This window comes from Mustelus asterias, chromosome 10, assembly GCF_964213995.1.
Source record: "Mustelus asterias chromosome 10, sMusAst1.hap1.1, whole genome shotgun sequence".
NCBI lineage: Eukaryota > Metazoa > Chordata > Chondrichthyes > Carcharhiniformes > Triakidae > Mustelus > Mustelus asterias.
The window spans coordinates 36,307,305-36,331,013 of record NC_135810.1 but is presented as its reverse complement, the minus strand read 5'-3'; the positions used below and the strand labels follow the sequence as shown (position 1 = coordinate 36,331,013).

Sequence of the window (23,709 nt, the reverse complement as noted above, 5' to 3'; positions counted from 1 at the left end):
CCTTTAACTTTCCCTGGTGGGGGGGGGGTGGGGGTTGGTGATAGGGGATGTGGGATGTGACGTCTCTTCCCTGAGGGTGGGGGGGCGGGGGGGATGTGACGTCTCTTCCCTGGGGGGGGGGAGGGAGGGGGGGGGTGGGCTGGGGGGGGGGGGGGGGGGGAGGGGGGGGGGAGGGAGGGGGGGGGTGGGCTGGGGGGGGGGGGTGGGCTGGGGGGGGGGGGGGGGAGGGGGGGGGGAGGGAGGGGGGGGTGGGCTGGGGGGGGGGGGGTGGGCTGGGGGGGGGGAGGGAGGGGGGGGGTGGGCTGGGGGGGGGGGGGTGGGCTGGGGGGGGGGGGGGTGGGCTGGGGGGGGGGGGTGGGCTGGGGGGGGGGGGGGGGGAGGGAGGGGGGGGTGGGCTGGGGGGGGGGGGGGGGGGAGGGAGGGGGGGGTGGGCTGGGGGGGGGGATCTGACATCTCTTCCCTGAGGGGGGGAATAGGGGGGATGTGACGTCTCTTCCCTGGGGCAGAGACGTCACACCCCCCACCCCTCCCCTCAGGGAAGAAACGTCACATCCCCCCCCCCTTCAGGTAAGAGACGTCACATCCCCCCGCCGCCCCCCCCCCCGAAACGACGTCATCCTACCCATCAGGGCCCTGGAGCAAGGCCAGGGTCCAGGATCGCAAGATGCTTTTGACGGACACCAGCGATCAAGGTAGGTCTGGGGCCCGGGGGGTCCGATCCCTGGGGTGGGGGGGGGGGGTGGTGGCCTGCTGGCAGGGCCTGCATCCCAGCGTAGTCCGATCGGCGGGGGGGGGTGGTTGGGCTGCCGGGGTGGTTCGCGGGGGCGGTCCGCAAAGGGTGGTCGGGGGTGATTCGGCGGTTCGGACTTGAATTCAGCAACACGGTAAATGCGCAGGCACCGATCGGATCGGAGCCTCGTAAAGTGGGAATCCTTGGGTAAGTTGGGCGCGGGCTTCATTATGCCGATTTAAATGCATGCAAATGCATTTAAATCGGCCCGCTGGCCGATTCGGGCGCGCGCCAGATTGGCGCCCGGATCAGCCGTTGGTAAAGGCGCCATTGGCCTTGGGTCGGGTCTGGACCGCGTTTTAGGCCCGACGCCCAACTTTACCACGATTTCGCGCCTGAAAACGGGTGCAAAAGTTTGGTAAAATCGAGCCCAAGGTGTTGTTCTTCCAGTTTGTGTTGGGCATCATTGAAGCATTATAGCAGGCCCAGGATGGACATGTGGGAATCTTGCCTCAGTCTTACCCCAGTCCAACGCTGGCATCTCTACATCATGGCATTATAGCAGGCCCAGGATGGAGATGTGGGAATCTGAATTGATAATAATCCATCATGCAACAGAATGATGTTTACCTTAATTCTAATTACCACTGCATTTCTAAACTAAGGACTCTGCCCCATTAATTGCTGCATCATGATTGATTTCCACCTTCAGTTTTTCCACAGAAAGTCAATTTGGATCTCTGAAGCATCTTGGGATATATTTTATGTTAAAGGCACTATTTAAATGTGCTATTAATGATAACAATATATCTTTTATGCATGTGAACTGAAGACAACCAAAAAGAATAACTGTTCTTAATATTATGCATTTACCTGCACACAATTACCAGAATGCCTTGCGTCATTTGATTTAAACAAAATAAATGTTTTATTGCTCTTATTAGAGACAATGGTCCTATCCCAGAAGGTGTGATAATTGAAAATGACCGAGTTAAATTGATTAAGTTGACTCCTGACCTTTATGGGCTTTATTTATGCGAAGCAAGCAACGCAGTTGGTGCTGCATCAGGCTCCTTATATTTGTTTACAGGTAAGTGTTTTGTAAATTCACATGTATGCTCTGGTCATTTTTAAGTTTATTCTATTTCAATTTGAAGAATTAAACACATTGGGCGCATTCTTATAAAAATAATTCTAAATGCCGAATGAGCGAGAAAACAGGAGTTTCAGATCTATTTTTTGGGCAAGTTTGAAAATGCTGTCTTTTGACACTGTCACTTTTTTGGACAGAAGTGCAATTCTCACCAGGTTATGGTAGAAAGCTAAACTCGCCGGGGAAGTTGGCAGCAGGATTTCCAATGAATTGGGAAACCTTCTGTGTCGAAATCTCGACTTCCGAGTTTGTCTTTAACACAAACACATAGAAATCATAGAAACTCTACAGTGCAGAAAGAGGCCATTTGGCCCATCGAGTCTACACCGACCACAATCCCACCCAGGCCCTACCCCCATATCCCTACACATTTACCCGCAAATCCCTCTAACCTACACATCTCAGGACACTAAGGGGCAATTTTAGCATGGCCAATCAACCTAACCCGCACATGTTAACACAAGATATTGTCTTTGTTTTACTTGCTAGCAAGGGGATAGAATCTCGACACAATGGGTCAGAGACAACATTCCACCGGACAAAGAAAATCAACCTGGTTTATACAATTCTACAGCTCACAGTCAGTTGGACACAATCCAATCAAAAGTCTTACAAATGACATACTTTATGTATTGATCCAACAGAAGAAATACTGAACCACCCTGATCTGTGAGATCACGATACCCCGTGGGTACCCCAATAGATCATCCCTAAGCCTGTCCTCTAGTCTCTTAATGTGGAGATGCTGGTGTTGGACTGGGGTAAACACAGTAAGAGTTTTAACAACACCAGGTTAATGTCCAACAGGTTTATTTGGTAGCAAATACCATAAGCTTTCGGAGCACTGCTCCTTCATCAGATGGAGTGGAAATGTGCTCTCAAACAGTGCAAACAGACAAAATCAAGTTGCAGAATACTGATTAGAATGTGAATCCTACAGCCAGCCAGGTCTTAAAGGTACAGACAATGTGGGTAGAGGGAACATTAAACACAGGTTAAAGAGATGTGTATTGTCTCCAGACAGAACAGCTACTGAGATTCTACAAGCCCCAGGAGGCAAGCTGTGGGGGTTACTGATAATGTGACATAAACCCAACATCCCGGTTTAGACCGTCCTCATGTGTGCGGAACTTGGCTATCAGTTTCTGCTCAGCGACTCTGCGCTGTCGTGTGTCGTGAAGGCCGCCTTGGAGAACGCTTACCTGAAGATCCAAGGCTGAATGCCCGTGACTGCTGAAGTGCTCCCCCACAGGAAGAGAACAGTCTTGCCTGGTGATTGTCGAGCGGTGTTCATTCATCCGTTGTCGTAGTGTCTGCATGGTTTCCCCAATGTACCATGCCTCGGGACATCCTTTCCTGCAGCGTATCAGGTAGACAATGTTGGCCGAGTTGCAAGAGTAGGTAAAGTGTACCTGGTAGATGGTGTTCTCACGTGAGATGATGGCATCCGTGTCGATGATCCGGCACGTCTTGCAGAGGTTGCTGTGGCAGGGTTGTGTGGTGTCGTGGTCACTGTTCTCCTGAAGGTTAGGTAGTTTGCTGCGGACAATGGTCTGTTTGAGGTTGCGTGGTTGTTTGAAGGCAAGAAGTGGGGGTGTGGGGATGGCCTTGGCGAGATGTTCGTCTTCATCAATGACATGTTGAAGGCTCCGGAGGAGATGCCGTAGCTTCTCCGCTCTGGGGAAGTACTGGACGACGAAGGGTACTCTGTCCACCGTGTCCCGTGTTTGTCTTCTGAGGAGGTCGGTGCGGTTTCTCGCTGTGGCGCGATCGATGAGTCGAGCGCCATATCCTGTTCTTATGAGGGCATCTTTCAGCGTCTGGAGGTGTCTGTTGCGATCCTCCTCATCTGTGCAGATCCTGTGTATTCGGAGGGCTTGTCCGTAGGGGATGGCTTCTTTAACGTGTTTAGTGTGGAAGCTGGAGAAGTAGAGTATCATGAGGTTATCCGTGGGCTCGCGGTACAGTGAGGTGCTGAGGTGACCGTCCTTAATGGAGATGCGTGTGTCCAAGAATGCAACCGATTCCGGAGAGTAGTCCATGGTGAGTCTGATGGTGGATGGAACTTGTTGATGTCATCATATAGTTGTTTCAGTGATTGCTCACCATGACTCCAAAGGAAGAAAATATCATCGATGTATCTAGTGTATAGCATCGGTTGAAGGTCCTGTGCACAGGTTCGAACAAGACTTCTTCACCGCACAGGACCTTCAACCGATGCTATACACTAGATACATCGATGATATTTTCTTCCTTTGGAGTCATGGTGAGCAATCACTGAAACAACTGGGCGGCACGGTAGCACAATGGTTAGCACTGCTGCTTCACAGCTCCAGGGGACCTGGGTTCGATTCCCGGCTTGGGTCACTGTCTGTGTGGAGTTTGCACATTCTCCTCGTGTCTGCATGGGTTTCCTCCGGGTGCTCCGGTTTCCTCCCACAGTCCAAAGATGTGCGGGTTAGGTTGATTGGCCATGCTAAAAAATTGCCCTTAGTGTCCTGAGATGTGTAGGTTAGAGGGATGAGTGGGTAAATATGTAGGGATATGGGGGTAGGGCCTGGGTGGGATTGTGATCGGTGCAGACTCGATGGGCCGAATGGCCTCTTTCTGTACTGTCGGGTTTCTATGAGATACATCGATGATATTTTCTTCCTTTGGAGTCATGGTGAGCAATCACTGAAACAACTATATGATGACATCAACAAGTTCCATCCCACCATCAGACTCACCATGGACTACTCTCCGGAATCGGTTGCATTCTTGCACACAAACATCTGCATTAAGGACGGTCACCTCAGCACCTCACTGTACCGCAAGCCCACGGATAACCTCACGATGCTCCACTTCTCCAGCTTCCACCCTAAACACGTTAAAGAAGCCATCCCCTACGGACAAGCCCTCCGAATACACAGGATCTGCACAGATGAGGAGGATCGCAACAGACACCTCCAGACGCTGAAAGATGCCCTCATAAGAACCGGGTATGGCGCTCGACTCATCGATCAACAGTTCCGACGCGCCACAGCGAGAAACCGCACCGACCTCCTCAGAAGACAAACACAGGACACGGTGGACAGAGTATCCTTCGTCGTCCAGTACTTCCCCGGAGCGGAGAAGCTACGGCATCTCCTCCGGAGCCTTCAACATGTCATTGATGAATACGAACATCTCGACAAGGCCATCCCCACACCCCCACTTCTTGCCTTCAAACAACCGCACAACCTCAAACAGACCATTGTCCGCAGCAAACTACCCAACCTTCAGGAGAACAGTGACCACGACACCACACAACCCTGCCACAGCAACCTCTGCAAGACGTGCCGGATCATCGACACGGATGCCATCATCTCACGTGAGAACACCATCTACCAGGTACACGGTACCTACTCTTGCAACTCGGCCAACGTTGTCTACCTGATACGCTGCAGGAAAGGATGTCCCGAGGCATGGTACATTGGGGAAACCATGCAGACACTACGACAACGGATGAATGAACACCGCTCGACAATCACCAGGCAAGACTGTTCTCTTCCTGTGGGGGAGCACTTCAGCAGTCACGGGCATTCAGCCTTGGATCTTCAGGTAAGCGTTCTCCAAGGCGGCCTTCACGACACACGTCAGCGCAGAGTCGCTGAGCAGAAACTGATAGCCAAGTTCCGCACACATGAGGAAGGTCTAAACCGGGATGTTGGATTATGTCACATTATCAGTAACCCCCACAGCTTGCCTCCTGGGCTTGTAGAATCTCACTAGCTGTTCTGTCTGGAGACAATACACATTTCTTTAACCTGTGTTTAATGTTCCCTCCATCCACATTGTCTGTACCTTTAAGACCTGGCTGGCTGTAGGATTCGCATTCTAATCAGTATTCTGCAACTTGATTTTGTCTGTTTGCATTATTTGAGAGCACATTTCCACTCCATCTGACGAAGGAGCAGTGCTCCGAAAGCTAATGGTATTTGTTACCAAATAAACCTGTTGGACTTTAATTTGGTGTTGTGAGACTTCTTACTCTAGTCTCTTAGTCAGACATTCCGTCTCTATTTTTGATAGCAGCCTCACAAAGCATCTTCACTAAAACAGTCTCACATGGGCATCCTTTAATTGATAAAGGGGGCCTACAAAAGCCAATAGTATTTTATGGCCTTGTCAGTGAAGTTAACTGAATCTCTAAGGGATGTGGTCAACTCACCTTGCCTTCAGGATATTCCCCGATTACAGCCCTGATAAGTTTTATTTATTACCAACATAATGAAACACATGAATATATTGCTTATCAATTCAATGACTGAGCTTTTTATCACTACCTACAATTTCAAGGGATACCATCATGTTACCATTAATTCTTGTCAGTTCCCACTAAGTCCCCTATCATACCACTTTCGTTAGCTAAGATATTAATATCTTTCTGACTCTGTTTTGATTAGAAACTGTGAAGGCAGCTTCATTAAAACTCACTCTTGTATCAGTTGTTTCTGATAAGGTGTCTGGTGAGGCAATTAAGTTTCCTTTATGGCTTTGTGGTTCCAACAGTTGGGTGCTTTAAAGGAATGTATCTAAGATATGTTTGGTATCAAAGGGGCGCTCTGTAACTGTGCATCAAAGTTTCTTTGTTTAACTTCTAAAAGTGTATAGAAGACATATTTATATGTGTGGTCTAATTAAAGGTATTAAACGTACCTTTAAAACTACAAAGTATTTAAAACACCTCATTACAATTACGAGCAAACTTGCTGCTCATTGATAAAGTGAATTCTGCATCCTAAGTTAATTAAACAAAAACCCCAGCAGAGTCTGCCAATCTTATAGTAGCCCTTTTCTTTTCTATCTTTCTACATCTGTCTGCCACCTCTCCAATTTGAATTTCAAGTTTGCTGATGACACCACCATAGTAGGACAAATCTCAAACAATGACGAGACAGAGTACAGGAATGAGATAGAGAATCTGGTGAACTGGTACGGCAACTATAATCTCTCCCTCAATGTCAACAAAATGAAAGAGATTGTCATTGACTTCAGGAAACGTAGTGGAGAACATGCTCCTGTCTACATCGTAAGAAGTCTCACAACACCAGGTTAAAGTCCAACAGGTTTATTTGGTAGCAAAAGCCACTAGCTTTCGGAGCGCTGCTCCTTCATCAGGTGAGTGGGAGTTTTGTTCACAAACAGGGCATATAAAGACACAACTCAATTTACAAAATAATGGTTGGAATGCGAGTCTTTACAGGTAATCAAGTCTTAAAGGTACCGACAATGTGAGTGGAGAGAGGGTTAAGCACAGGTTAAAGAGATGTGTATTGTCTCCAGACAGGACAGTTAGTGAGATTTTGCACGCCCAGGCGAGTCATGGGTGGTTACAGATAGTGTAACATGAACCCAAGATCCCGGTTGAGGCCGTCCTCATGTGTGCAGAACTTGGCTATCAGTCTCTGCTCAGCGACTCTGCGTTGTCGTGTGTCGTGAAGGCCGCCTTGGAGAACACTTACCCGAAGTTCAGAAGCCGAATGCCCATGACCGCTGAAGTGCTCCTCAACAGGAAGAGAACACTCTTACCTGATGATTGTCGAGCGGTGTTCATTCATCCGTTGTCGTAGTGTCTGCATGGTCTCCCCGATGTACCATGCCTCGGGACATCCTTTTCTGCAGCGTATCAGGTAGACAATGTTGGCCGAGTTGCAAGAGTATGTACTGTGTACCTGGTGGATGGTGGTCTCACGTGAGATGATGGCATCCGTGTTGATGATCCGGCATGTCTTGCAGAGGTTGCTGTGGCAGGGTTGTATGGTGTCATGGTCACTGTTTTCCTGAAGGCTGGGTAGTTTGCTGCGGACAATGGTCTGTCCGAGGTTGTGCGGTTGTTTAAAGGCAAGAAGTGGGAGTGTGGGAATGGCCTTGGCGAGATGTTCGTCTTCATCAATAACATGTTGAAGGCTCATGTTGAAACACTAAAGACAGTTACCCGCAGATCCGACCAAAGAACACACCCATCAACTCAACAGACTGATCAAGACCTTTGATCCGGACCTTCAGAGCACCCTCCGTGCTCTCATCCCACGTACTCCCCGCATTGGAGATCTTGATTGCCTCCCGAAGATGCACAAGGCAAACACACCCAGCCGTCCCATCGTATCGGGCAATGGGACCCTGTGCGAGAACCTCTCCGGCTATGTCGAGGGCATCCTGAAACCCATTGTACAAAGAACTCCCAACTTTTGTCGCGACACTACGGACTTCCTACAGAAACTCCGCAGACATGGAGCGGTTGAACCAGGAGCACTCCTCGTCACAACAGATGTCTCGGCACTCTACACCAGCATCCCCCACGACGATGGCATTGCTGAAACTGCCTCAGTACTCAATGCCGACAACCGCCAGTCTCCAGATGCAATTTTACAACTCATCCACCTCATCCTGGACAACAATGTCTTCACCTTCAACAACCAGTTCTTCATCCAGACACACGGAACAGCCATGGGGACCAAATTCGCACCTCAATATGCCAACATCTTCATGCACGGGTCCGAACAAGACCTCTTCACCGCACAGGACCTTCAACCGATGCTATACACTAGATACATCGATGACATTTTCTTCCTTTGGACTCATGGTGAACAATCACTGAAACAACTATATGATGACATCAACAAGTTCCATCCCACCATTAGACTCACCATGGACTACTCTCCGGAATCGGTTGTATTCTTGGACACACGCATCTCCATCAAGGACGGTCACCTCAGCACCTCACTGTACCGCAAGCCCACAGATAACCTCACGATGCTCCACTTCTCCAGCTTCCACCCTAAACACGTTAAAGAAGCCATCCCCTACGGACAAGCCCTCCGTATACATGGATCTGCTCAGATGAGGAGGATCACAACAGACACCTCCAGACGTTGAAAGATGCCTTCATAAGAACACGATATGGCGCTCAACTCATCGATCGACTGTTCCGACACGCCACAGCGAAAAACCGCACCGACCTCCTCAGAAGACAAACATGGGACACGGCAGACAGAGTACCCTTCGTCGTCCAGTACTTCCCCGGAGCGGAGAAGCTACAACATCTTCTCCGGAGCCTTCAACATGTCATTGATGAAGACGGACATCTCGCCAAGGCCATCCCCACACCCCTCTTCTTGCCTTCACCACACAACCTCAAACAGACCATTGTCCGCAGCAAACTACCCAGCCTTCAGAACAGTGACCACGACACCACACAACCCTGCCATAGCAACTTCTGCAAGACGTGCTGGATTATCGACATAGATGCCATCACCTCACGTGAGAACACCATCCACCAGGTACATACTCTTGCAACTCGGCCAACGTTGTCTACCTGATACGCTGCAGGAAAGGATGTCCCGAGGCTTGGTACATTGGGGAGACCATGCAGATGCTACGACAATAGATGCATGCACACCGCTCGACAATCACTCGGCAAGAGTGTTCTCTTCCTCTTGGGGAACACTTCAGCGGTCACGGGCATTCAGCCTCTGATCTTCATGTAAACGTTCTCCAAGGCGGCTTTCACGGCACACAACGCAGAGTCGCTGAGCAGAGACTGAAAGTCAAGTTCCGCATACATGAGGATGGCCTCAACCGGGATCTTGGGTTCATGTCACACTATCTGTCACCCCCACGACTTGCCTGGGCTTGCAAAGTCTCACTTAACTGTCCTGGCTGGAGACAATACACATCTCTTTAACCTATGCTTAACCCTCTCTCCACTCACATTGTCTGTACCTTTAAGACTTGATTACCTGTAAAGACTCGCATTCCAACCATTATTTTGTAAATTGAGTTTGTGTCTTTATATGCCCTGTTTGTGAACAGAACTCCCACTTACCTGATGAAGGAGCAGCGCTCCGAAAGCTAGTGGCTTTTGCTACCAAATAAACCTGTTGGACTTTAACCTGGTGTTGTGAGACTTTTTACTGTGTTTACCCCAGCCCAACGCTGGCATCTCCATATCCTGTCTACATCAACTGGGACGAAATAGAAAGGATCGAGAGCTTCAAGTTTTTAGGTGTCCAGATTACAACAACCTGTCCTGGTCCCCCCATGCCGACGCTATAGTTAGGAGAGCCCACCAACGCTTCTACTTTCCCAGAAAACGAAGGAAAGTTCGCATGTCAGCTACAACTCTCACCAACATTTACAGATGCATCATAGAAAGCATTCTTTCTGGTTGCATCACAGCTTGGTATGGCTCCTGCTCTGCCCAAGACCGCAAGAAACTACAAAAGTTCATGAATGTTGCCCAACCATCACGCAAACCAGCCTCCCATCCATTGACTCTGTCTACACTTCCTGCTGCCTCGGCAAAGCAGCCAGCATAATGAAGGACCCCACGCACCCCAGACATTCTCCCTTCCACCTTCTTCCTTCAAGTAAAAGATACAAAAGTCTGAGGTCACGTACCAATCAACTCAAGAACAGCTTCTTCCCTGCTGCCATCAGGCTTTTGAATGGACCTACCTTGGCTTTGTCAAGGGCAGACCGTGCCTTACGAGCCTGGTGGACTTCTTCGAAAATGTGACTAAACACATTGACGAAGGGAAGGTGGTAGATGTGGTTTATATGGATTTTAGCAAGGCGTTCGATAAGGTCCCCCATGTAAGGCTTCTAGAAAAAGTGAGGGGGCATGGGATCCAAGGGGCTGCTGCCCAGTGGATCCAGAACTGGCTTTCCCAAAGGAGGCAGAGAGTGGGTATAGATGTCTTTTTCTAAATGGAGGTCGGTCACCAGTAGTGTGCCCCAGGGATCTGTTCTGGGACCCTTGCTGTTGGTCATTTTCATAAATGACCTGGATGAGGAAGCGGAGGGATGGGTTGGTAAGTTTGCCGACGACACGAAGGTTGGTGGGGTTGTGGATAGTCTAGAGGGATGTCAGAAGTTACAGAGGGACATAGATAGGATGCAAGACTGGGCGGAGAAGTGGCAGATGGACTTCAACCCAGATAAATGCGTCGTGGTCCATTTTGGTAGGTCAAATGGGATGAAGGAGTATAATATAAAAGGAAAGACTCTTAGTACTATAGAGGATCAGAAGGACCTTGGGGTCCTGGTCCATAGGACTCTAAAATCGGCCCCGCGGGTGGAGGAGGTGGTTAAGAAGGCGTATGGTGTGCTGGCCTTTATCAATCGAGGGATTGAGTTTAGGAGTCCGGGGATAATGATGCAGCTAAATAAGACCCTCGTCAGACCCCACTTGGAGTACTGTGCTCAGTTCTGGTCGCTTCACTATAGGAAGGATGTGGAAAAGATTGAAAGGGTGCAGAGGAGATTTACAAGGATGTTGCCTGGATTGAGTGGCATGCCTTATGAGGATAGGCTGAGGGATCTCGGTCTTTTCTCCTTGGAGAGACGAAGGATGAGAGGAGACCTAATAGAGGTATATAAGATGTTGAGAGGCATAGATCGGGTGGACTCTCAGAGGCTTTTTCCCAGGGTGGAAATGTCTGCTACGAGAGGACACAGGTTTAAGGTGCTGGGGGGTAGGTACAGGGGAGATGTTAGGGGTACGTTTTTCACACAGAGGGTGGTGGGTGAGTGGAATCGGCTGCCGTCAGGGGTGGTGGAGGCGAACTCAATAGGGTCTTTTAAGAGACTCCTGGATGAGTACATGGAGCTTAATAGGATGGAGGGTTATAGGTAGGTCTAGAAGGTAGGGATGTGTTCGGCACAACTTGTGGGCCGAAGGGCCTGTTTGTGCTGTAGTTTTTCTATGTTTCTATGTTTCTACCTTGTATTAATTTGGTCTTTCTCTACACCCTAGCTATGACAGTAACACTACATTCTGCACTCTCTCGTTTCCTTCTTTATAAACGGTATGCTTTTTCTGTATAGCGCACAAAGAATACTTTTCACTGTATGTTAATATATGTGAATAAATCAAATCAAATCAAATCACCGTTGCCCCCCCCCCCCCACCCCCGGGCAGCATAGCATGGGGCATCAGGACCTTCTCAATGGGTCCTTGGTCATGACCCCTTTCCCCTTTGCGGCCCATCCTGCATGCTCTCCCTCCCCTCCTCCCCCATGGTGGTCTCTCACCCTCCCCCATCCTTGCAGAGCTCCCATTTGCCTCCCCTGCCCTGCTTATAGACCCACCACCACTCAGGCTTCACTCCCACTCAGGCCCCACTCCCTTGGCATTGCCCTGGCAGTTATGATGCCTGATGGGCAGTACCAGGGTGTCCTGTGGGCACTGCCAGACTGGCACCATCCCATGGGCACTGCCTGGCCATGCCCCAACCACCGGGGGGGGGGGTGAGGCCATCACGTCTGGTATCAGCTGGTGGAGACCAGCTGTGATTCTCACCGGTGTGAGGTCCAGCTGGCAAAGAGGTAAGTACAAGTGAGCCTGGTCTATGCCCTCTGGGACTCACTAATGAGATGTAAAACATGTTGGCGAGAAACCGTGCGCGAAACTGATATTTCGCCTCTCACGCAGTCTTACCGGATCACGCACCGATCGACCAGTGCAGCAAGTCAGTAAGGTCGCATCTTGGCTCTGACAAACTGATGTCAACAGTTGCACAATTTTGAATTTATAATTGAACAGTTAACCTTATTTTGCAATATTTTCTAATATACATCGAGACCTCATGTTGCACTTCTTGCAATGATTAAAATAAAGAAGAGAATTACAGCACAGGAACTGGCTCTTTGGCTCTCCTAGCCTGTATCTACCATGCTGCCTGACTGATCTAAAACCCCCTATCCTTCCGGGGACCATATCCCTCTATTCTCATCCTATTCATGTATTTGTCCAGATGCCCCTTAAAAGTCACTATCATATCTTCTTCCACTACCTCCCCCGGGCAGCGAGTGCCAGGCATCCATCATCCTCTGTGTAAAAAACTTGCCTCGTCCATCTCCTTTAAACCTTGCCCCTCATATCTTAAACTTATGCCCCCTCGTAATTGACTCTTCCCCCTGGGAAAAAGCTTCTGATTATCCACTCTGTCCACGCCCCTCAATCTTGTAGACCTCTATCAGGTTGCCCCTCAACCTCCATCATTCCAATGCGAACAAACCAAGTTCCTCCAACCTCTCCTCATAGCTAATGCCCTTCATATCAGGCAACATCCTGGTAAATCTTTTCTGTGTTTTATAGGGATAGCAATCTTAATGTATGCACGTACATACGATACAGCAATGTTGCAATTGCTTGTGGATGGTCGTTTTTCTAAAACTGATTTTAGAAAGACTTTTTTGTCAAGATTGAATAATTGGTTAAAAACTGAGTATTCATGGCAATAATCAATCGAAACTGATAATAGACAACAAAATCCACAATGTGAAACAGTTAAAGGAAAGGATTTCCTGGTTTCCCTGCAGCATGTTTCTTGTGGTGGGAGGTGGCCTGCTGATGTCAATGGGATTTCCCATTGACTACACCCCATGTCGTTGGAAAACTCACAGGGCGGGAGTGCGGCATCGGCGGGACCAGATCTTGCCAGCCTGAACAGCCGGAAAAACCCAGCTGTGGAGTCTGTAATATTTACATAATAATTTGTGTGAACAAATGATATAGAGGATAGGTTGTAAAGGTGATTAAATAGGTTTTTAAAAATATAAAGATAAAATATAAAATATAAAGATAAAAATATAAAGAGAATAGGTTATTAAAAATATAAAGGTACAGTTGAAGCTATAGCTTCAGGGAAATATATTGGGGTACCTATTCACAGTATGAACTTATGACTAACATATTCCGCAGTAGCAGGTAGTGCCACAGGCCACAATATTGAGTGCTACACATTCTATTTGAATTATTGGTCTCAGTGCTGCCTGCCCCCAGGGAATCAATATAAATTTGTGTAATGTCACTCAATCATCAATAGACTTTATAACAAACAAATAGGTTGTTCAACTTTGTCACTGTTGATGTTTATACTCCACACAGGGCTCCTTTCACTCAATTAGCTTTTCCCACTCTCCCCTGTATCTCTCTATTCTGAGCTCCCTGAAGTCTCCCCTTAAATGCAATCAGTGCCATCTGTTTCAGCCAATATTTGTGGGCAGCAAGATCCAAATTCTCCCAAAACCATACAACAAAATTCCTCCTAAATTCTTTAGTTGATCTATTAGTGGCTTTCTGATATTTGTGTTTCCTTTTTCTGAAATCATGCACAATCAGAAGCAGCTTTCCCACATTCCATATCTCAACCACAAAGGCTGTGGAGGCCAAGTCACTGAATATATTCAAGAAAGAGGTAGATTTTATTTAGATCTCAATGGTAACAGAGGGTATGGGAACGAAGCAGGAATATGGCATTGAGAGTAACCATGATTGTAATTGTAATGTTCTGAATAAGTTAGGTGTTGTGGATTTTAATAAAAAGAAAAAAAGTGGTTTGCGCACACACATTTAAACTAACATGCAACAGATTTATTGAAAAAGATGCACTACACAGAATACAAAATTGAAAGTAAAACAGCAGCCTGTGCAAACACCCTAATGATATCACGATCAGATCACGTGATCAACTCTTAAAACAGCCTGCAACTCTTTAAATATGTAACATCCCTCCCCCTTTACCTCTGTGATCATGACGACAAATTATTACAACGTAATACATGGGATCAATAATGCTATTGATACAGTAATTATTAAATTATTAATTATTAATTAGGTACCCCAATAATACATCATTAATCAGACATAGCAGGGGCAAGCCAGAATGTTCAGGCCACTGGCTCAGAGTCTGTCCTTGTGGCTCAGAAGGGAAGGGGGGAGAGGTGTAGAGGATTAGTCATTGGGGACTCCATAGTTAAAGGGACGGATAGGAGATTCTGCGGGAAGGAGAGAGACTCACGGTTGGTGTGTTGCCTCCCAGGAGCCAGAGTCCACGATGTCTCGGATTGTGTTTTTGAAATCCTTAAGGGGGACCAGCCCCAAGTTGTGGTTCACATAGGCACTCAAGACATAGGTAGGAAAAGGGGTGGGGATGTAAGGCAGAAATTCAGGGAGTTAGGGTGGAAGCTTCAGGCTAGAACAAACAAAGTTGTTATCTCTGGTTTGTTACCTGTGCCACGGGATAGTGAGGAGAGGAATAGGGAAAGAGAGCAGTTGAACACGTGGTTACAGGGATGGTGCAGGAGGGAGGGTTTCAGATACCTGGACAATTGGGGCTCTTTCTGGGGCACGTGGGACCTCTACAAACAGGATGGTCTGCACCTGAACCAGAAGGGTACCAATATCTTCGGGGGGGGGGGGGGAAATTTGCTAATGCTCTTCGGGAGGGTTTAAACTAATTCAGCAGGGGGGTGGGTACCTGAATTGTAGCTCCGGTGTGCAGGAGGTTGAGAGTTGTGAGGTCATGGATGAGGTTTCAGGGTCGCAGGAGTGTACTGGCAGGCAGGAAGGTGGTTTGAAGTGTGTATACTTCAACGCAAGGAGCATCCGGAATAAGGTGGGTGAACTTGCAGCATGGGTTGTTACCTGGGATTTCGATGTTGTGGCCATCTCGGAGACATGGATAGAGCAGGGACAGGAATGGTTGTTGCAGGTTCCGGGGTTTAGATGTTTCAGTAAGATCAGGGAAGGTGGTAAAAGAGGTGTGGCATTGTTAGTCAAGGACAGTATTACAGTGGCAGAAAGGACGTTTGATGAGGACTTGTCTACTGAGGTAGTTTGGGCTGAGGTTAGAAACAGGAAAGGAGAGGTCGCCCTGTTGGGAGTTTTTTATAGACCTCTGAAAAGTTCCAGAGATGTAGAGGAAAAGATCGCAAAGATGATTCTGGATAGGAGCGAAAGTAACAGGGTAGTTGTACTGGGGGACTTTAACTTTACAAATATTGACTGAAAAAGCTATAGTTTGAGTACTTTAGAGGGGTCGGTTTTTGTCCAATGTGTGCAGGAAGGCTTCCTGACACAGTATGTAGATAGACCAACAAGAGGCGAGGCCACATTGGATTTGGTACTGGGTAATGAACCAGGCCAGGTGTTAGATTTGGAGGTAGGTGAGCACTTTGGTGACAGTGACCACAGTTCGATTACGTTTACCTTAGCTATGGAAAAGGATAGGTATATACCAAAGGGCAAGAGTTATAGCTGGGGGAAAGGAAATTATGATGCGATTAGGCGAGATTTAGCTGGCATAGGTTGGGGAAGGAAACTACAGGGGATGGGCACAATTGTAATGTGGAACTTGTTCAAGGAACAGCTACTACGCGTCCTTGATAAATATGTACCTGTCAGGCAGGGAGGAAGCAGTCGTGTGAGGGAACCGTGGTTTACTAAGGAGGTTGAATCTCTTGTGAAGAGGAAGAAGGAGACTTATGTTAAGATGAGACGTGAAGGCTCAGTTAGGGCACTTGAGAGTTACAAGTTAGCCAGGAAGGACCTAAAGAAAGAGTTAAGAAGAACCAGGAGGGGACATGAGAAGTCTTTGCCAGGTAGGATCAAGGAAAACCCTAAAGCTTTCTATAAGAACATAAGAACATAAGAAATAGGAGCAGGAGTAGGCCATCTAGCCCCTCGAGCCTGCCCCGCCATTCAATAAGATCATGGCTGATCTGACGTGGATCAGTACCACTTACCCGCCTGATCCCCATAACCCTTAATTCCCTTACCGATCAGGAATCCATCCATCCGCGCTTTAAACATATTCAGCGAGGTAGCCTCCACCACCTCAGTGGGCAGAGAATTCCAGAGATTCACCACCCTCTGGGAGAAGAAGTTCCTCCTCAACTCTGTCTTAAACCGACCCCCCTTTATTTTGAGGCTGTGTCCTCTAGTTTTAACTTCCTTACTAAGTGGAAAGAATCTCTCCGCCTCCACCCTATCCAGCCCCCGCATTATCTTATAAGTCTCCATAAGATCCCCCCTCATCCTTCTAAACTCCAACGAGTACAAACCCAATCTCCTCAGCCTCTCCTCATAATCCAAACCCCTCATCTCCGGTATCAACCTGGTGAACCTTCTCTGCACTCCCTCCAATGCCAATATATCCTTCCTCATATAAGGGGACCAATACTGCACACAGTATTCCAGCTGCGGCCTCACCAATGCCCTGTACAGGTGCATCAAGACATCCCCGCTTTTATATTCTATCCCCTTCGCAATATAGGCCAACATCCCATTTGCCTTCTTGATCACCTGTTGTACCTGCAGACTGGGCTTTTGCGTCTCATGCACAAGGACCCCCAGGTCCCTTTGCACGGTAGCATGTTTTAATTTGTTTCCATTGAGATAGTAATCCCATTTGTTATTATTTCCTCCAAAGTGTATAACCTCGCATTTCTCAACGTTATACTCCATTTGCCATATCCTCGCCCACTCACTCAGCCTGTCCAAATCTCTCTGCAGATCTTCTCCGTCCTCCACACGATTCACTTTTCCACTTATCTTTGTGTCGTCTGCAAACTTCGTTACCCTACACTCCGTCCCCTCCTCCAGATCATCTATATAAATGGTAAACAGTTGCGGCCCGAGTACCGATCCCTGCGGCACGCCACTAGTTACCTTCCTCCAACCGGAAAAACACCCATTTATTCTGACTCTTTGCTTCCTGTCGGACAGGTATGTCAGGAGTAAAAGAATGACGAGGGTAAGATTAGGGCCAGTCAAGGACAGGAGTGGAAAGTTGTGCGTGGAGTCTGAAGAGATAGGAGAGGCACTAAATGAAACTTTGTCGTCGGTATTCACACTGGAGAGGGACAGTGTTGTCGAGGGGAGTACTGAGATGCAGGCTGTTGGACTGGATGGGATTGAGGTTCATAAGGAGGAGGTGTTAGCAATTCTGGAAAGGGTAAAAATAGGTAAGTCCCCTGGGCTGGATGGGATTTATCCTAGGATTCTCTGGGAGGCTAGAGAGGAGATTGCAGAGCTTTTGGCTTTGATATTTGTGTCGTCATTGTCTACAGGAACAGTGCCAGAAGACTGGAGGAAAGCAACTGTTGTCCCCTTGTTCAAGAAGGGGAGTAGGGACAACCCTGGTAATTATAGACCGGTGAGCCTTACTTCTGTTGTGGGCAAAGTACTGGAAAGGATGATAAGAGATAGGATTTATAATCACCTGGAAAGGAATAGTCAGCACGGTTTTGTGAAGGGTAGGTCGTGCCTCACAAACCTTATTGAGTTCTTTGAGAAGGTGACCAAAGAGGTGGATGAGGGTAAAGTGGTTGATGTGGTGTATATGGATTTCAGCAAAGCATTTGATAAGGTTCCCCATGGTAAGCTTTTGCAGAAAATACGGACACATGGGATTGAGGGTGATTTAGTGGTTTGGATCAGAAATTGGCTAGCTGTAAGAAAACAAAGGGTGGTGGTTGATGGGAAATATTCATCCTGGAGTTCAGTTACTAGTGGTGTACCGCAAGGATCTGTTTTGGGGCCACTGCTGTTTGTCATTTTTATTAATGACCTGGATGAGGGCATATAAGGATGGATTAGTAAATTTGCGGATGACACTAAAGTCGGTGGAGTTGTAGACAGTGCGGAGGGAAGTGGCAGGTTACAGAGGGACATAGATAAGCTGCAGAGCTGGGCTGAGGGGTGGCAAATGGAGTTTAATGCGGACAAGTGTGTGGTGATTCACTTTGGAAGGAGTAACAGGAATACAGAGTACTGGGCTAATGGTAAGATACTTGGTAGTGTGGATGAACAGAGGGATCTCGGTGTCCATGTGCATAGATCCCTGAAAGTTGGCACCCAGGTTGATAGGGTTGTTAAGAAGCCATACGGTGTGTTAGCTTTTATTGGTAGAGGGATTGAGTTTTGGAGCCAGGAGGTCATGCTGCAACTCTGGTGCGGCCGCATTTGGAGTATTGCGTACAGTTCTGGTCGCCGCATTATAGGAAGGATGTGGAAGTGTTGGAAAGGGTGCAGAAGAGATTTACCAGTATGTTGCCTGGTATGGTGGGAAAATCGTATGAGGAAAGGCTGAGGGGCTTGAGGTTGTTTTCGTTAGAAGAAGGTTAAGAGGTGACTTAATAAAGGCATACAAGATGATCAGAGGATTAGATAGAGTGGATAGTGAGAGCCTTTTTCCTCGGATAATGATGGGTAACACGAGGGGACATAGCTTTAAATTGAGGGGTGATAGATATAGGACAGATGTTAGAGGTAGGTTCTTTACTCAGAGAGTAGTAAGGGTGTGGAATGCCCTGCCTGCAGCAGTAGTGGACTCGTCAACATTAAGGGCATTTAAAGGGTCATTGGATAAACATATGGATGATATTGGAATAGTGTAGATTAGAGGGGCTTTAGATTGGTTTCACTGGTCGGCGCTGAAGGGCCTGTACTGCGCTGTAATGTTCTATGTTCTATTATACACAGTCAATAAGAAAGTCAATAGGGAGGACATTTGTGCCTTTTTTGATGTATACAATGTTCTGGAATTTGGCTGCCGTTGACCCCACAGTATGATCTGGAACTTAAGTGGATACATTCTCTTGGAACTAATTCCGTATCATTCTCAATTGGTATAGAGTCATAGAGGTTTACAGCATGGAAACAGGCCCTTCGGCCCAACTTGTTTATGCCGCCTATTTTTAAAACCCCTTAGCTAATCCCAATTGCCCGCATTTGGCCCATATCCCTCTCTACCCATCGTACCCATGAAACTATCTAAATGTTTTTCAAAAGACAAAATTGTACCCACCTCTACTACTACCTTTGGCAGCTTGTTCCAGACACTCACCACCCTTTGTATGAAAAAATTGCCCCTCTCATCTTAAACAGGAGCTCAGAAACACACAGCTCCCTTTTTCAAAAAGCGCATTGACTACAGACAGTAAGGGAAGGGAAGGGGGGTGTCCATTCTCTCTTATCACCATCTGTAGCAAATAATGTAATAAAAAGGTAACAGTACCTTTTAATTAATGCAAGCACAGGAGATTATTTGATTATTTAGAGTGTGATCAAAGAATAATGAACTAATTGCAAGTACAAGATGAAACCTATGCCCTCTAATTTTAAACTCCCCGACCTTTGGGAAAAGATATTGACCATCGAGCTGATCTATGCCCCTCATTATTTTATAGACCTCTATAAGATCACCCCTCAGCCTTCTACGCTCCAGAGAAAAAAGTCCCAGTCTATCCAGCCTCTCCTTATAACTCAAACCATCAAGTCCCGGTGCATCCTAGTAAATCTTTTCTGCACTCTTTCTAGTTTAATAATATCCTTTCTATAATGGGGTGACCAGAACTGTACACAGTATTCAAGTGTGGCCTTACCAATGTCTTGTATAACTTCGATTATAAACCTGTTGGACTTTAACCTGGTGTTGTTAAACTTCTTATTGTATAACTTCAACAAGACGTCCCAACTCCTATATTCAATGTTCTGACCAATGAAACCAAGCATGCTGAATGCCTTCTTCACCACTCTGTCCACCTGTGACTTCACTTTCAAGGAGCTATGAACATGTACCCCGCGATCTCTTTGTTCTGTAACTCTCCCCACCACCCTCCCATTAACTGAGTGTTAGCGCGAGTGGGCGAACACGACCACTTCGGACTCAGAGTCAGGTTCAACAGCGGTACAGCTTTATTAACGTCGGCGAAGGTGCAATCAGGACATATAAACAGCACTGTCCCGAAAGCACTCTGAAAGCCTGCTGCAATGGGCTACAGTTATACTCAAACTTTGATACTTTGTATGATTCAAATGTTAATGTTTTGTTTACAGTATTTGACTCTGACCGTTCTGTGGTTGATGTGTTAAGTCTGCTGATTGCCCAGTCTCGGGAGGTGATAATTGTTTGAGAAAATGGGGATAGTATATTTCTTTCTCTCTTGGATTTCATAGCATGTTCTCAATAATTGGAGTGCTATTTGAAGTGGGGAATTTTCGAATAGTGGCCTGATTTCTTAGAAAAACATTGTATTTTTCCACTAAGTTATGAGCTTTGAATTCATATCACCAGTTTTCTGCATCGTTTGCATTTTTTGACTGAAATATAGATTCATTTTTAAAATGTTAAAATCCATTATTAAATTCCTTTTAATTGAAACGTAAACATTCTACATTCAAAATCATAATAATTGGTTTCATTTCAGTTCATTGAATCCACACATGATCAAACTGTTAACATCTTCATGTTAGGTATAAATCATAACTCTTTCCCTCCGAACTGTTACTATTCTGGCTAATTTTAAATCCCTTTCCCCACTATTCTTTCACGTTGAGACCTGCACTCAGATGTATTTGATTAACTTAAACCCAATTTCTATTCTAAATAAAAACTCAGTACTAAGTAGCTGTAATTTGTTCTTATTTTGAGATCAATTGCAACAATGTAATATGGAAAATAGGACGATTGTCCTTGCACTTCTTAAGTCTTGATTAAAATGGGTAGAAACATCTGGGGGTTATTTTTGTAGGAAGTATATATTTCATCAAAAGAGAAGATTTTGTTGGTTTGTTAAAATCCAGGTCAGAAACTCCAAAGTGTGAGGTGATTCACTTTGGAAGGAGTAACAGGAATACAGAGTACTGGGCTAATGGTAGGATACTTGGTAGTGTGGATGAACAGAGGGATCTGGGTGTCCATGTGCATAGATCCCTGAAAGTTGGCACCCAGATTGATAGGGTTGTTAAGAAGGCGTACGGTGTGTTAGCTTTTATTGCTGAGGGATTGAGTTTTGGAGCCAGGAGGTCATGTTGCAACTGTACAAAACTCTGGTGCAGCCGCATTTGGATTATTGCGTACAGTTCTGGTCGCCGCATTATAGGAAAGATGTGGAAGTGTTGGAAAGGGTACAGAGGAGATTTACCAGGATGTTGCCTGGTATGGTGGGAAAATCGTATGAGGGGCTTGAGGTTGTTTCGTTAAGAGAGAAGAAGGTTAAGAGGTGACTTAATAGAGGCATACAAGATGATCAGAGGATTAGATAGGGTGGATAGTGAGAGCCTTTTTCCTTGGATGGTGTTGGCTAGCACGAGAGGACATAGCTTTAAATTGAGGGGTGAGAGACATAGGACAGATGTTAGAGGTAGGTTCTTTACTCAGAGAGTGGTAAGGGCGTGGAATGCCCTGCCTGCAGCAGTAGTGGACTCGTCAACATTAAGAGCATTCAAATGGTTTTTGGATAAACATATGGATGATATTGGAATAGTGTAGATTAGAGGGGCTTTGGATTGGTTCCACTGGTCGGCGCAACATCGAGGGCCGAAGGGCCTGTACTGCGCTGTAATGTTCTATGTTCTATCCCCGGAGTTTCTCATACAATAGGTGTTTAACTGGATATCAGGAAGTCTTCCAAGTCTCGGAGGCCTTCTGAAGTGTTTGATAAGGGCTTCCTGATATCCTTGGAGCCAATTTAATTAAATGGAAGGTTATGCTAATGTGAGTTCCTGACTCCCTTTGTCTGCCTTGTTTCTGCATTTTAAAAACCTGCTTGTCTGTTCACACTTTGTGCCTGGGTGCTGCTTTGTCCTGTTTCATTTATTTGATTATATTCTAAGAAATATTTAATCTAAGGAATCACAGAAATTTGTGTCCACTTACAGTTCCCCCCTGTCGGTCGGGAGTGAACTTGTTCCACCTCCCTCAGACCGATTTTCTTCCCCTTTTTACGAATTTGTGTCCGGTGCTCCCTGCCTCTACACGCTGCAGTCGTACAGTTTGGGGGAGCCCCGGGAGCATGTCAAATTAAGTGTATGCGGGAGTAATCCTCCCGATTTGTTAACTGTCCGACCACGCCAATTGTCCTAACTAAGTTTTTACGTGATTTTGTTTTCTTCCGCTGGCAGTATGTGTAGCATGTCGCTACTCCCCAGGAAAGTGCTAAGATGAGTTGGATGACAACCAGTGTATGTGAAATGATTCGGATCCAGGGGTGAGTGGTTACGTTTAGACCCCAGTCCCTTCTGTGCCCATGTTTGGCTTTGCAATGCCGTTTCGGTGTCCTGCTCCAAGGTTTTGATATGTGATTGTAGCTGATGGTATAACCGGACGGAGTGTCCTACTTTGAGTCGGAGCTCCCTTAGAACTTCAGTCAGGTGTGGGATGGGGGCTTGCTCGGGTTCCTGATAGTCTTTTAAGTTATCCTTTAGAGGGTCTGTGGCATTAAAAGTTACTGTCTGTCTATTTTGGATATTGGTGATGTGAGCCTGACCTATAGTGACTGGTCTGCGAGGGGTGAAGCAAAAGTTTGGGCTGGGGATCGGACATGTCAGCCCGTTATATGCAAAGGATGTCTTTGTTGTGGCTACACAGTACCTGCCTCGTCCTCCATATCCTGCCCGGGCAAAGTGTGGATCTGTCGGTATGATTTCTAGAGTACAGCCCTGTGTTTGATTAAACCCACATTCAGCTGCCTCTCCTTGTCCCAGTGGGTGAGGGCAAATAGTTATCTCTCTCCTTTGTTTGCATCCCGAGAGGGAGGCGCTTGACATCACGCCGTGCCTTGAGATGGCCGTGACTTCGGTTAGGTGATACGGAGGGAGGTATTGCCCCTGACAACGCCAATGTTCTCGATCTGGAAGATGGGGAATGGTCCCAAGTCTGGTGTAACTATCGGAATCAATAGGACCATCCCTACTCCTGTGCCCTCGCTAACCTCGCAGTCGGGGATTACTGGATACACCCACGTCATTCCTTTCATAGAACATAGAACATAGAACATTACAGCGCAGAACAGGCCCTTCGGCCCACGATGTTGCACCGACCAGTTAAAAAAAAAAAAAAACTGTGACCCTCCAACCTAAACCAATTTCTTTTCGTCCATGAACCTATCTACGGATCTCTTAAACGCCCCCAAACTAGGCGCATTTACTACTGATGCTGGCAGGGCATTCCAATCCCTCACCACCCTCTGGGTAAAGAACCTACCCCTGACATCGGTTCTATAACTACCC

The 23,709-nt window shown here is 46.9% G+C and overlaps 1 protein-coding gene across 5 annotated transcripts in view; it reads left to right on the top strand.

The window, feature by feature from the left end:
- LOC144500011 (nectin-3-like) overlaps window positions 1-23,709 on the top strand; it is a 196,905-nt gene that overhangs the window by 101,927 nt on the left and 71,269 nt on the right. For all 5 annotated transcript variants that reach the window (XR_013498915.1, XM_078222756.1, XM_078222755.1 and 2 more), the window contains one exon: window positions 1,675-1,820. Coding sequence is in view for 4 of the 5 variants with exons in the window: in XM_078222756.1 (XP_078078882.1) it covers window positions 1,675-1,820 (146 nt within the window). In the remaining variant the exon portion in view is untranslated. The remainder of the gene's footprint in view (window positions 1-1,674; window positions 1,821-23,709) is intronic.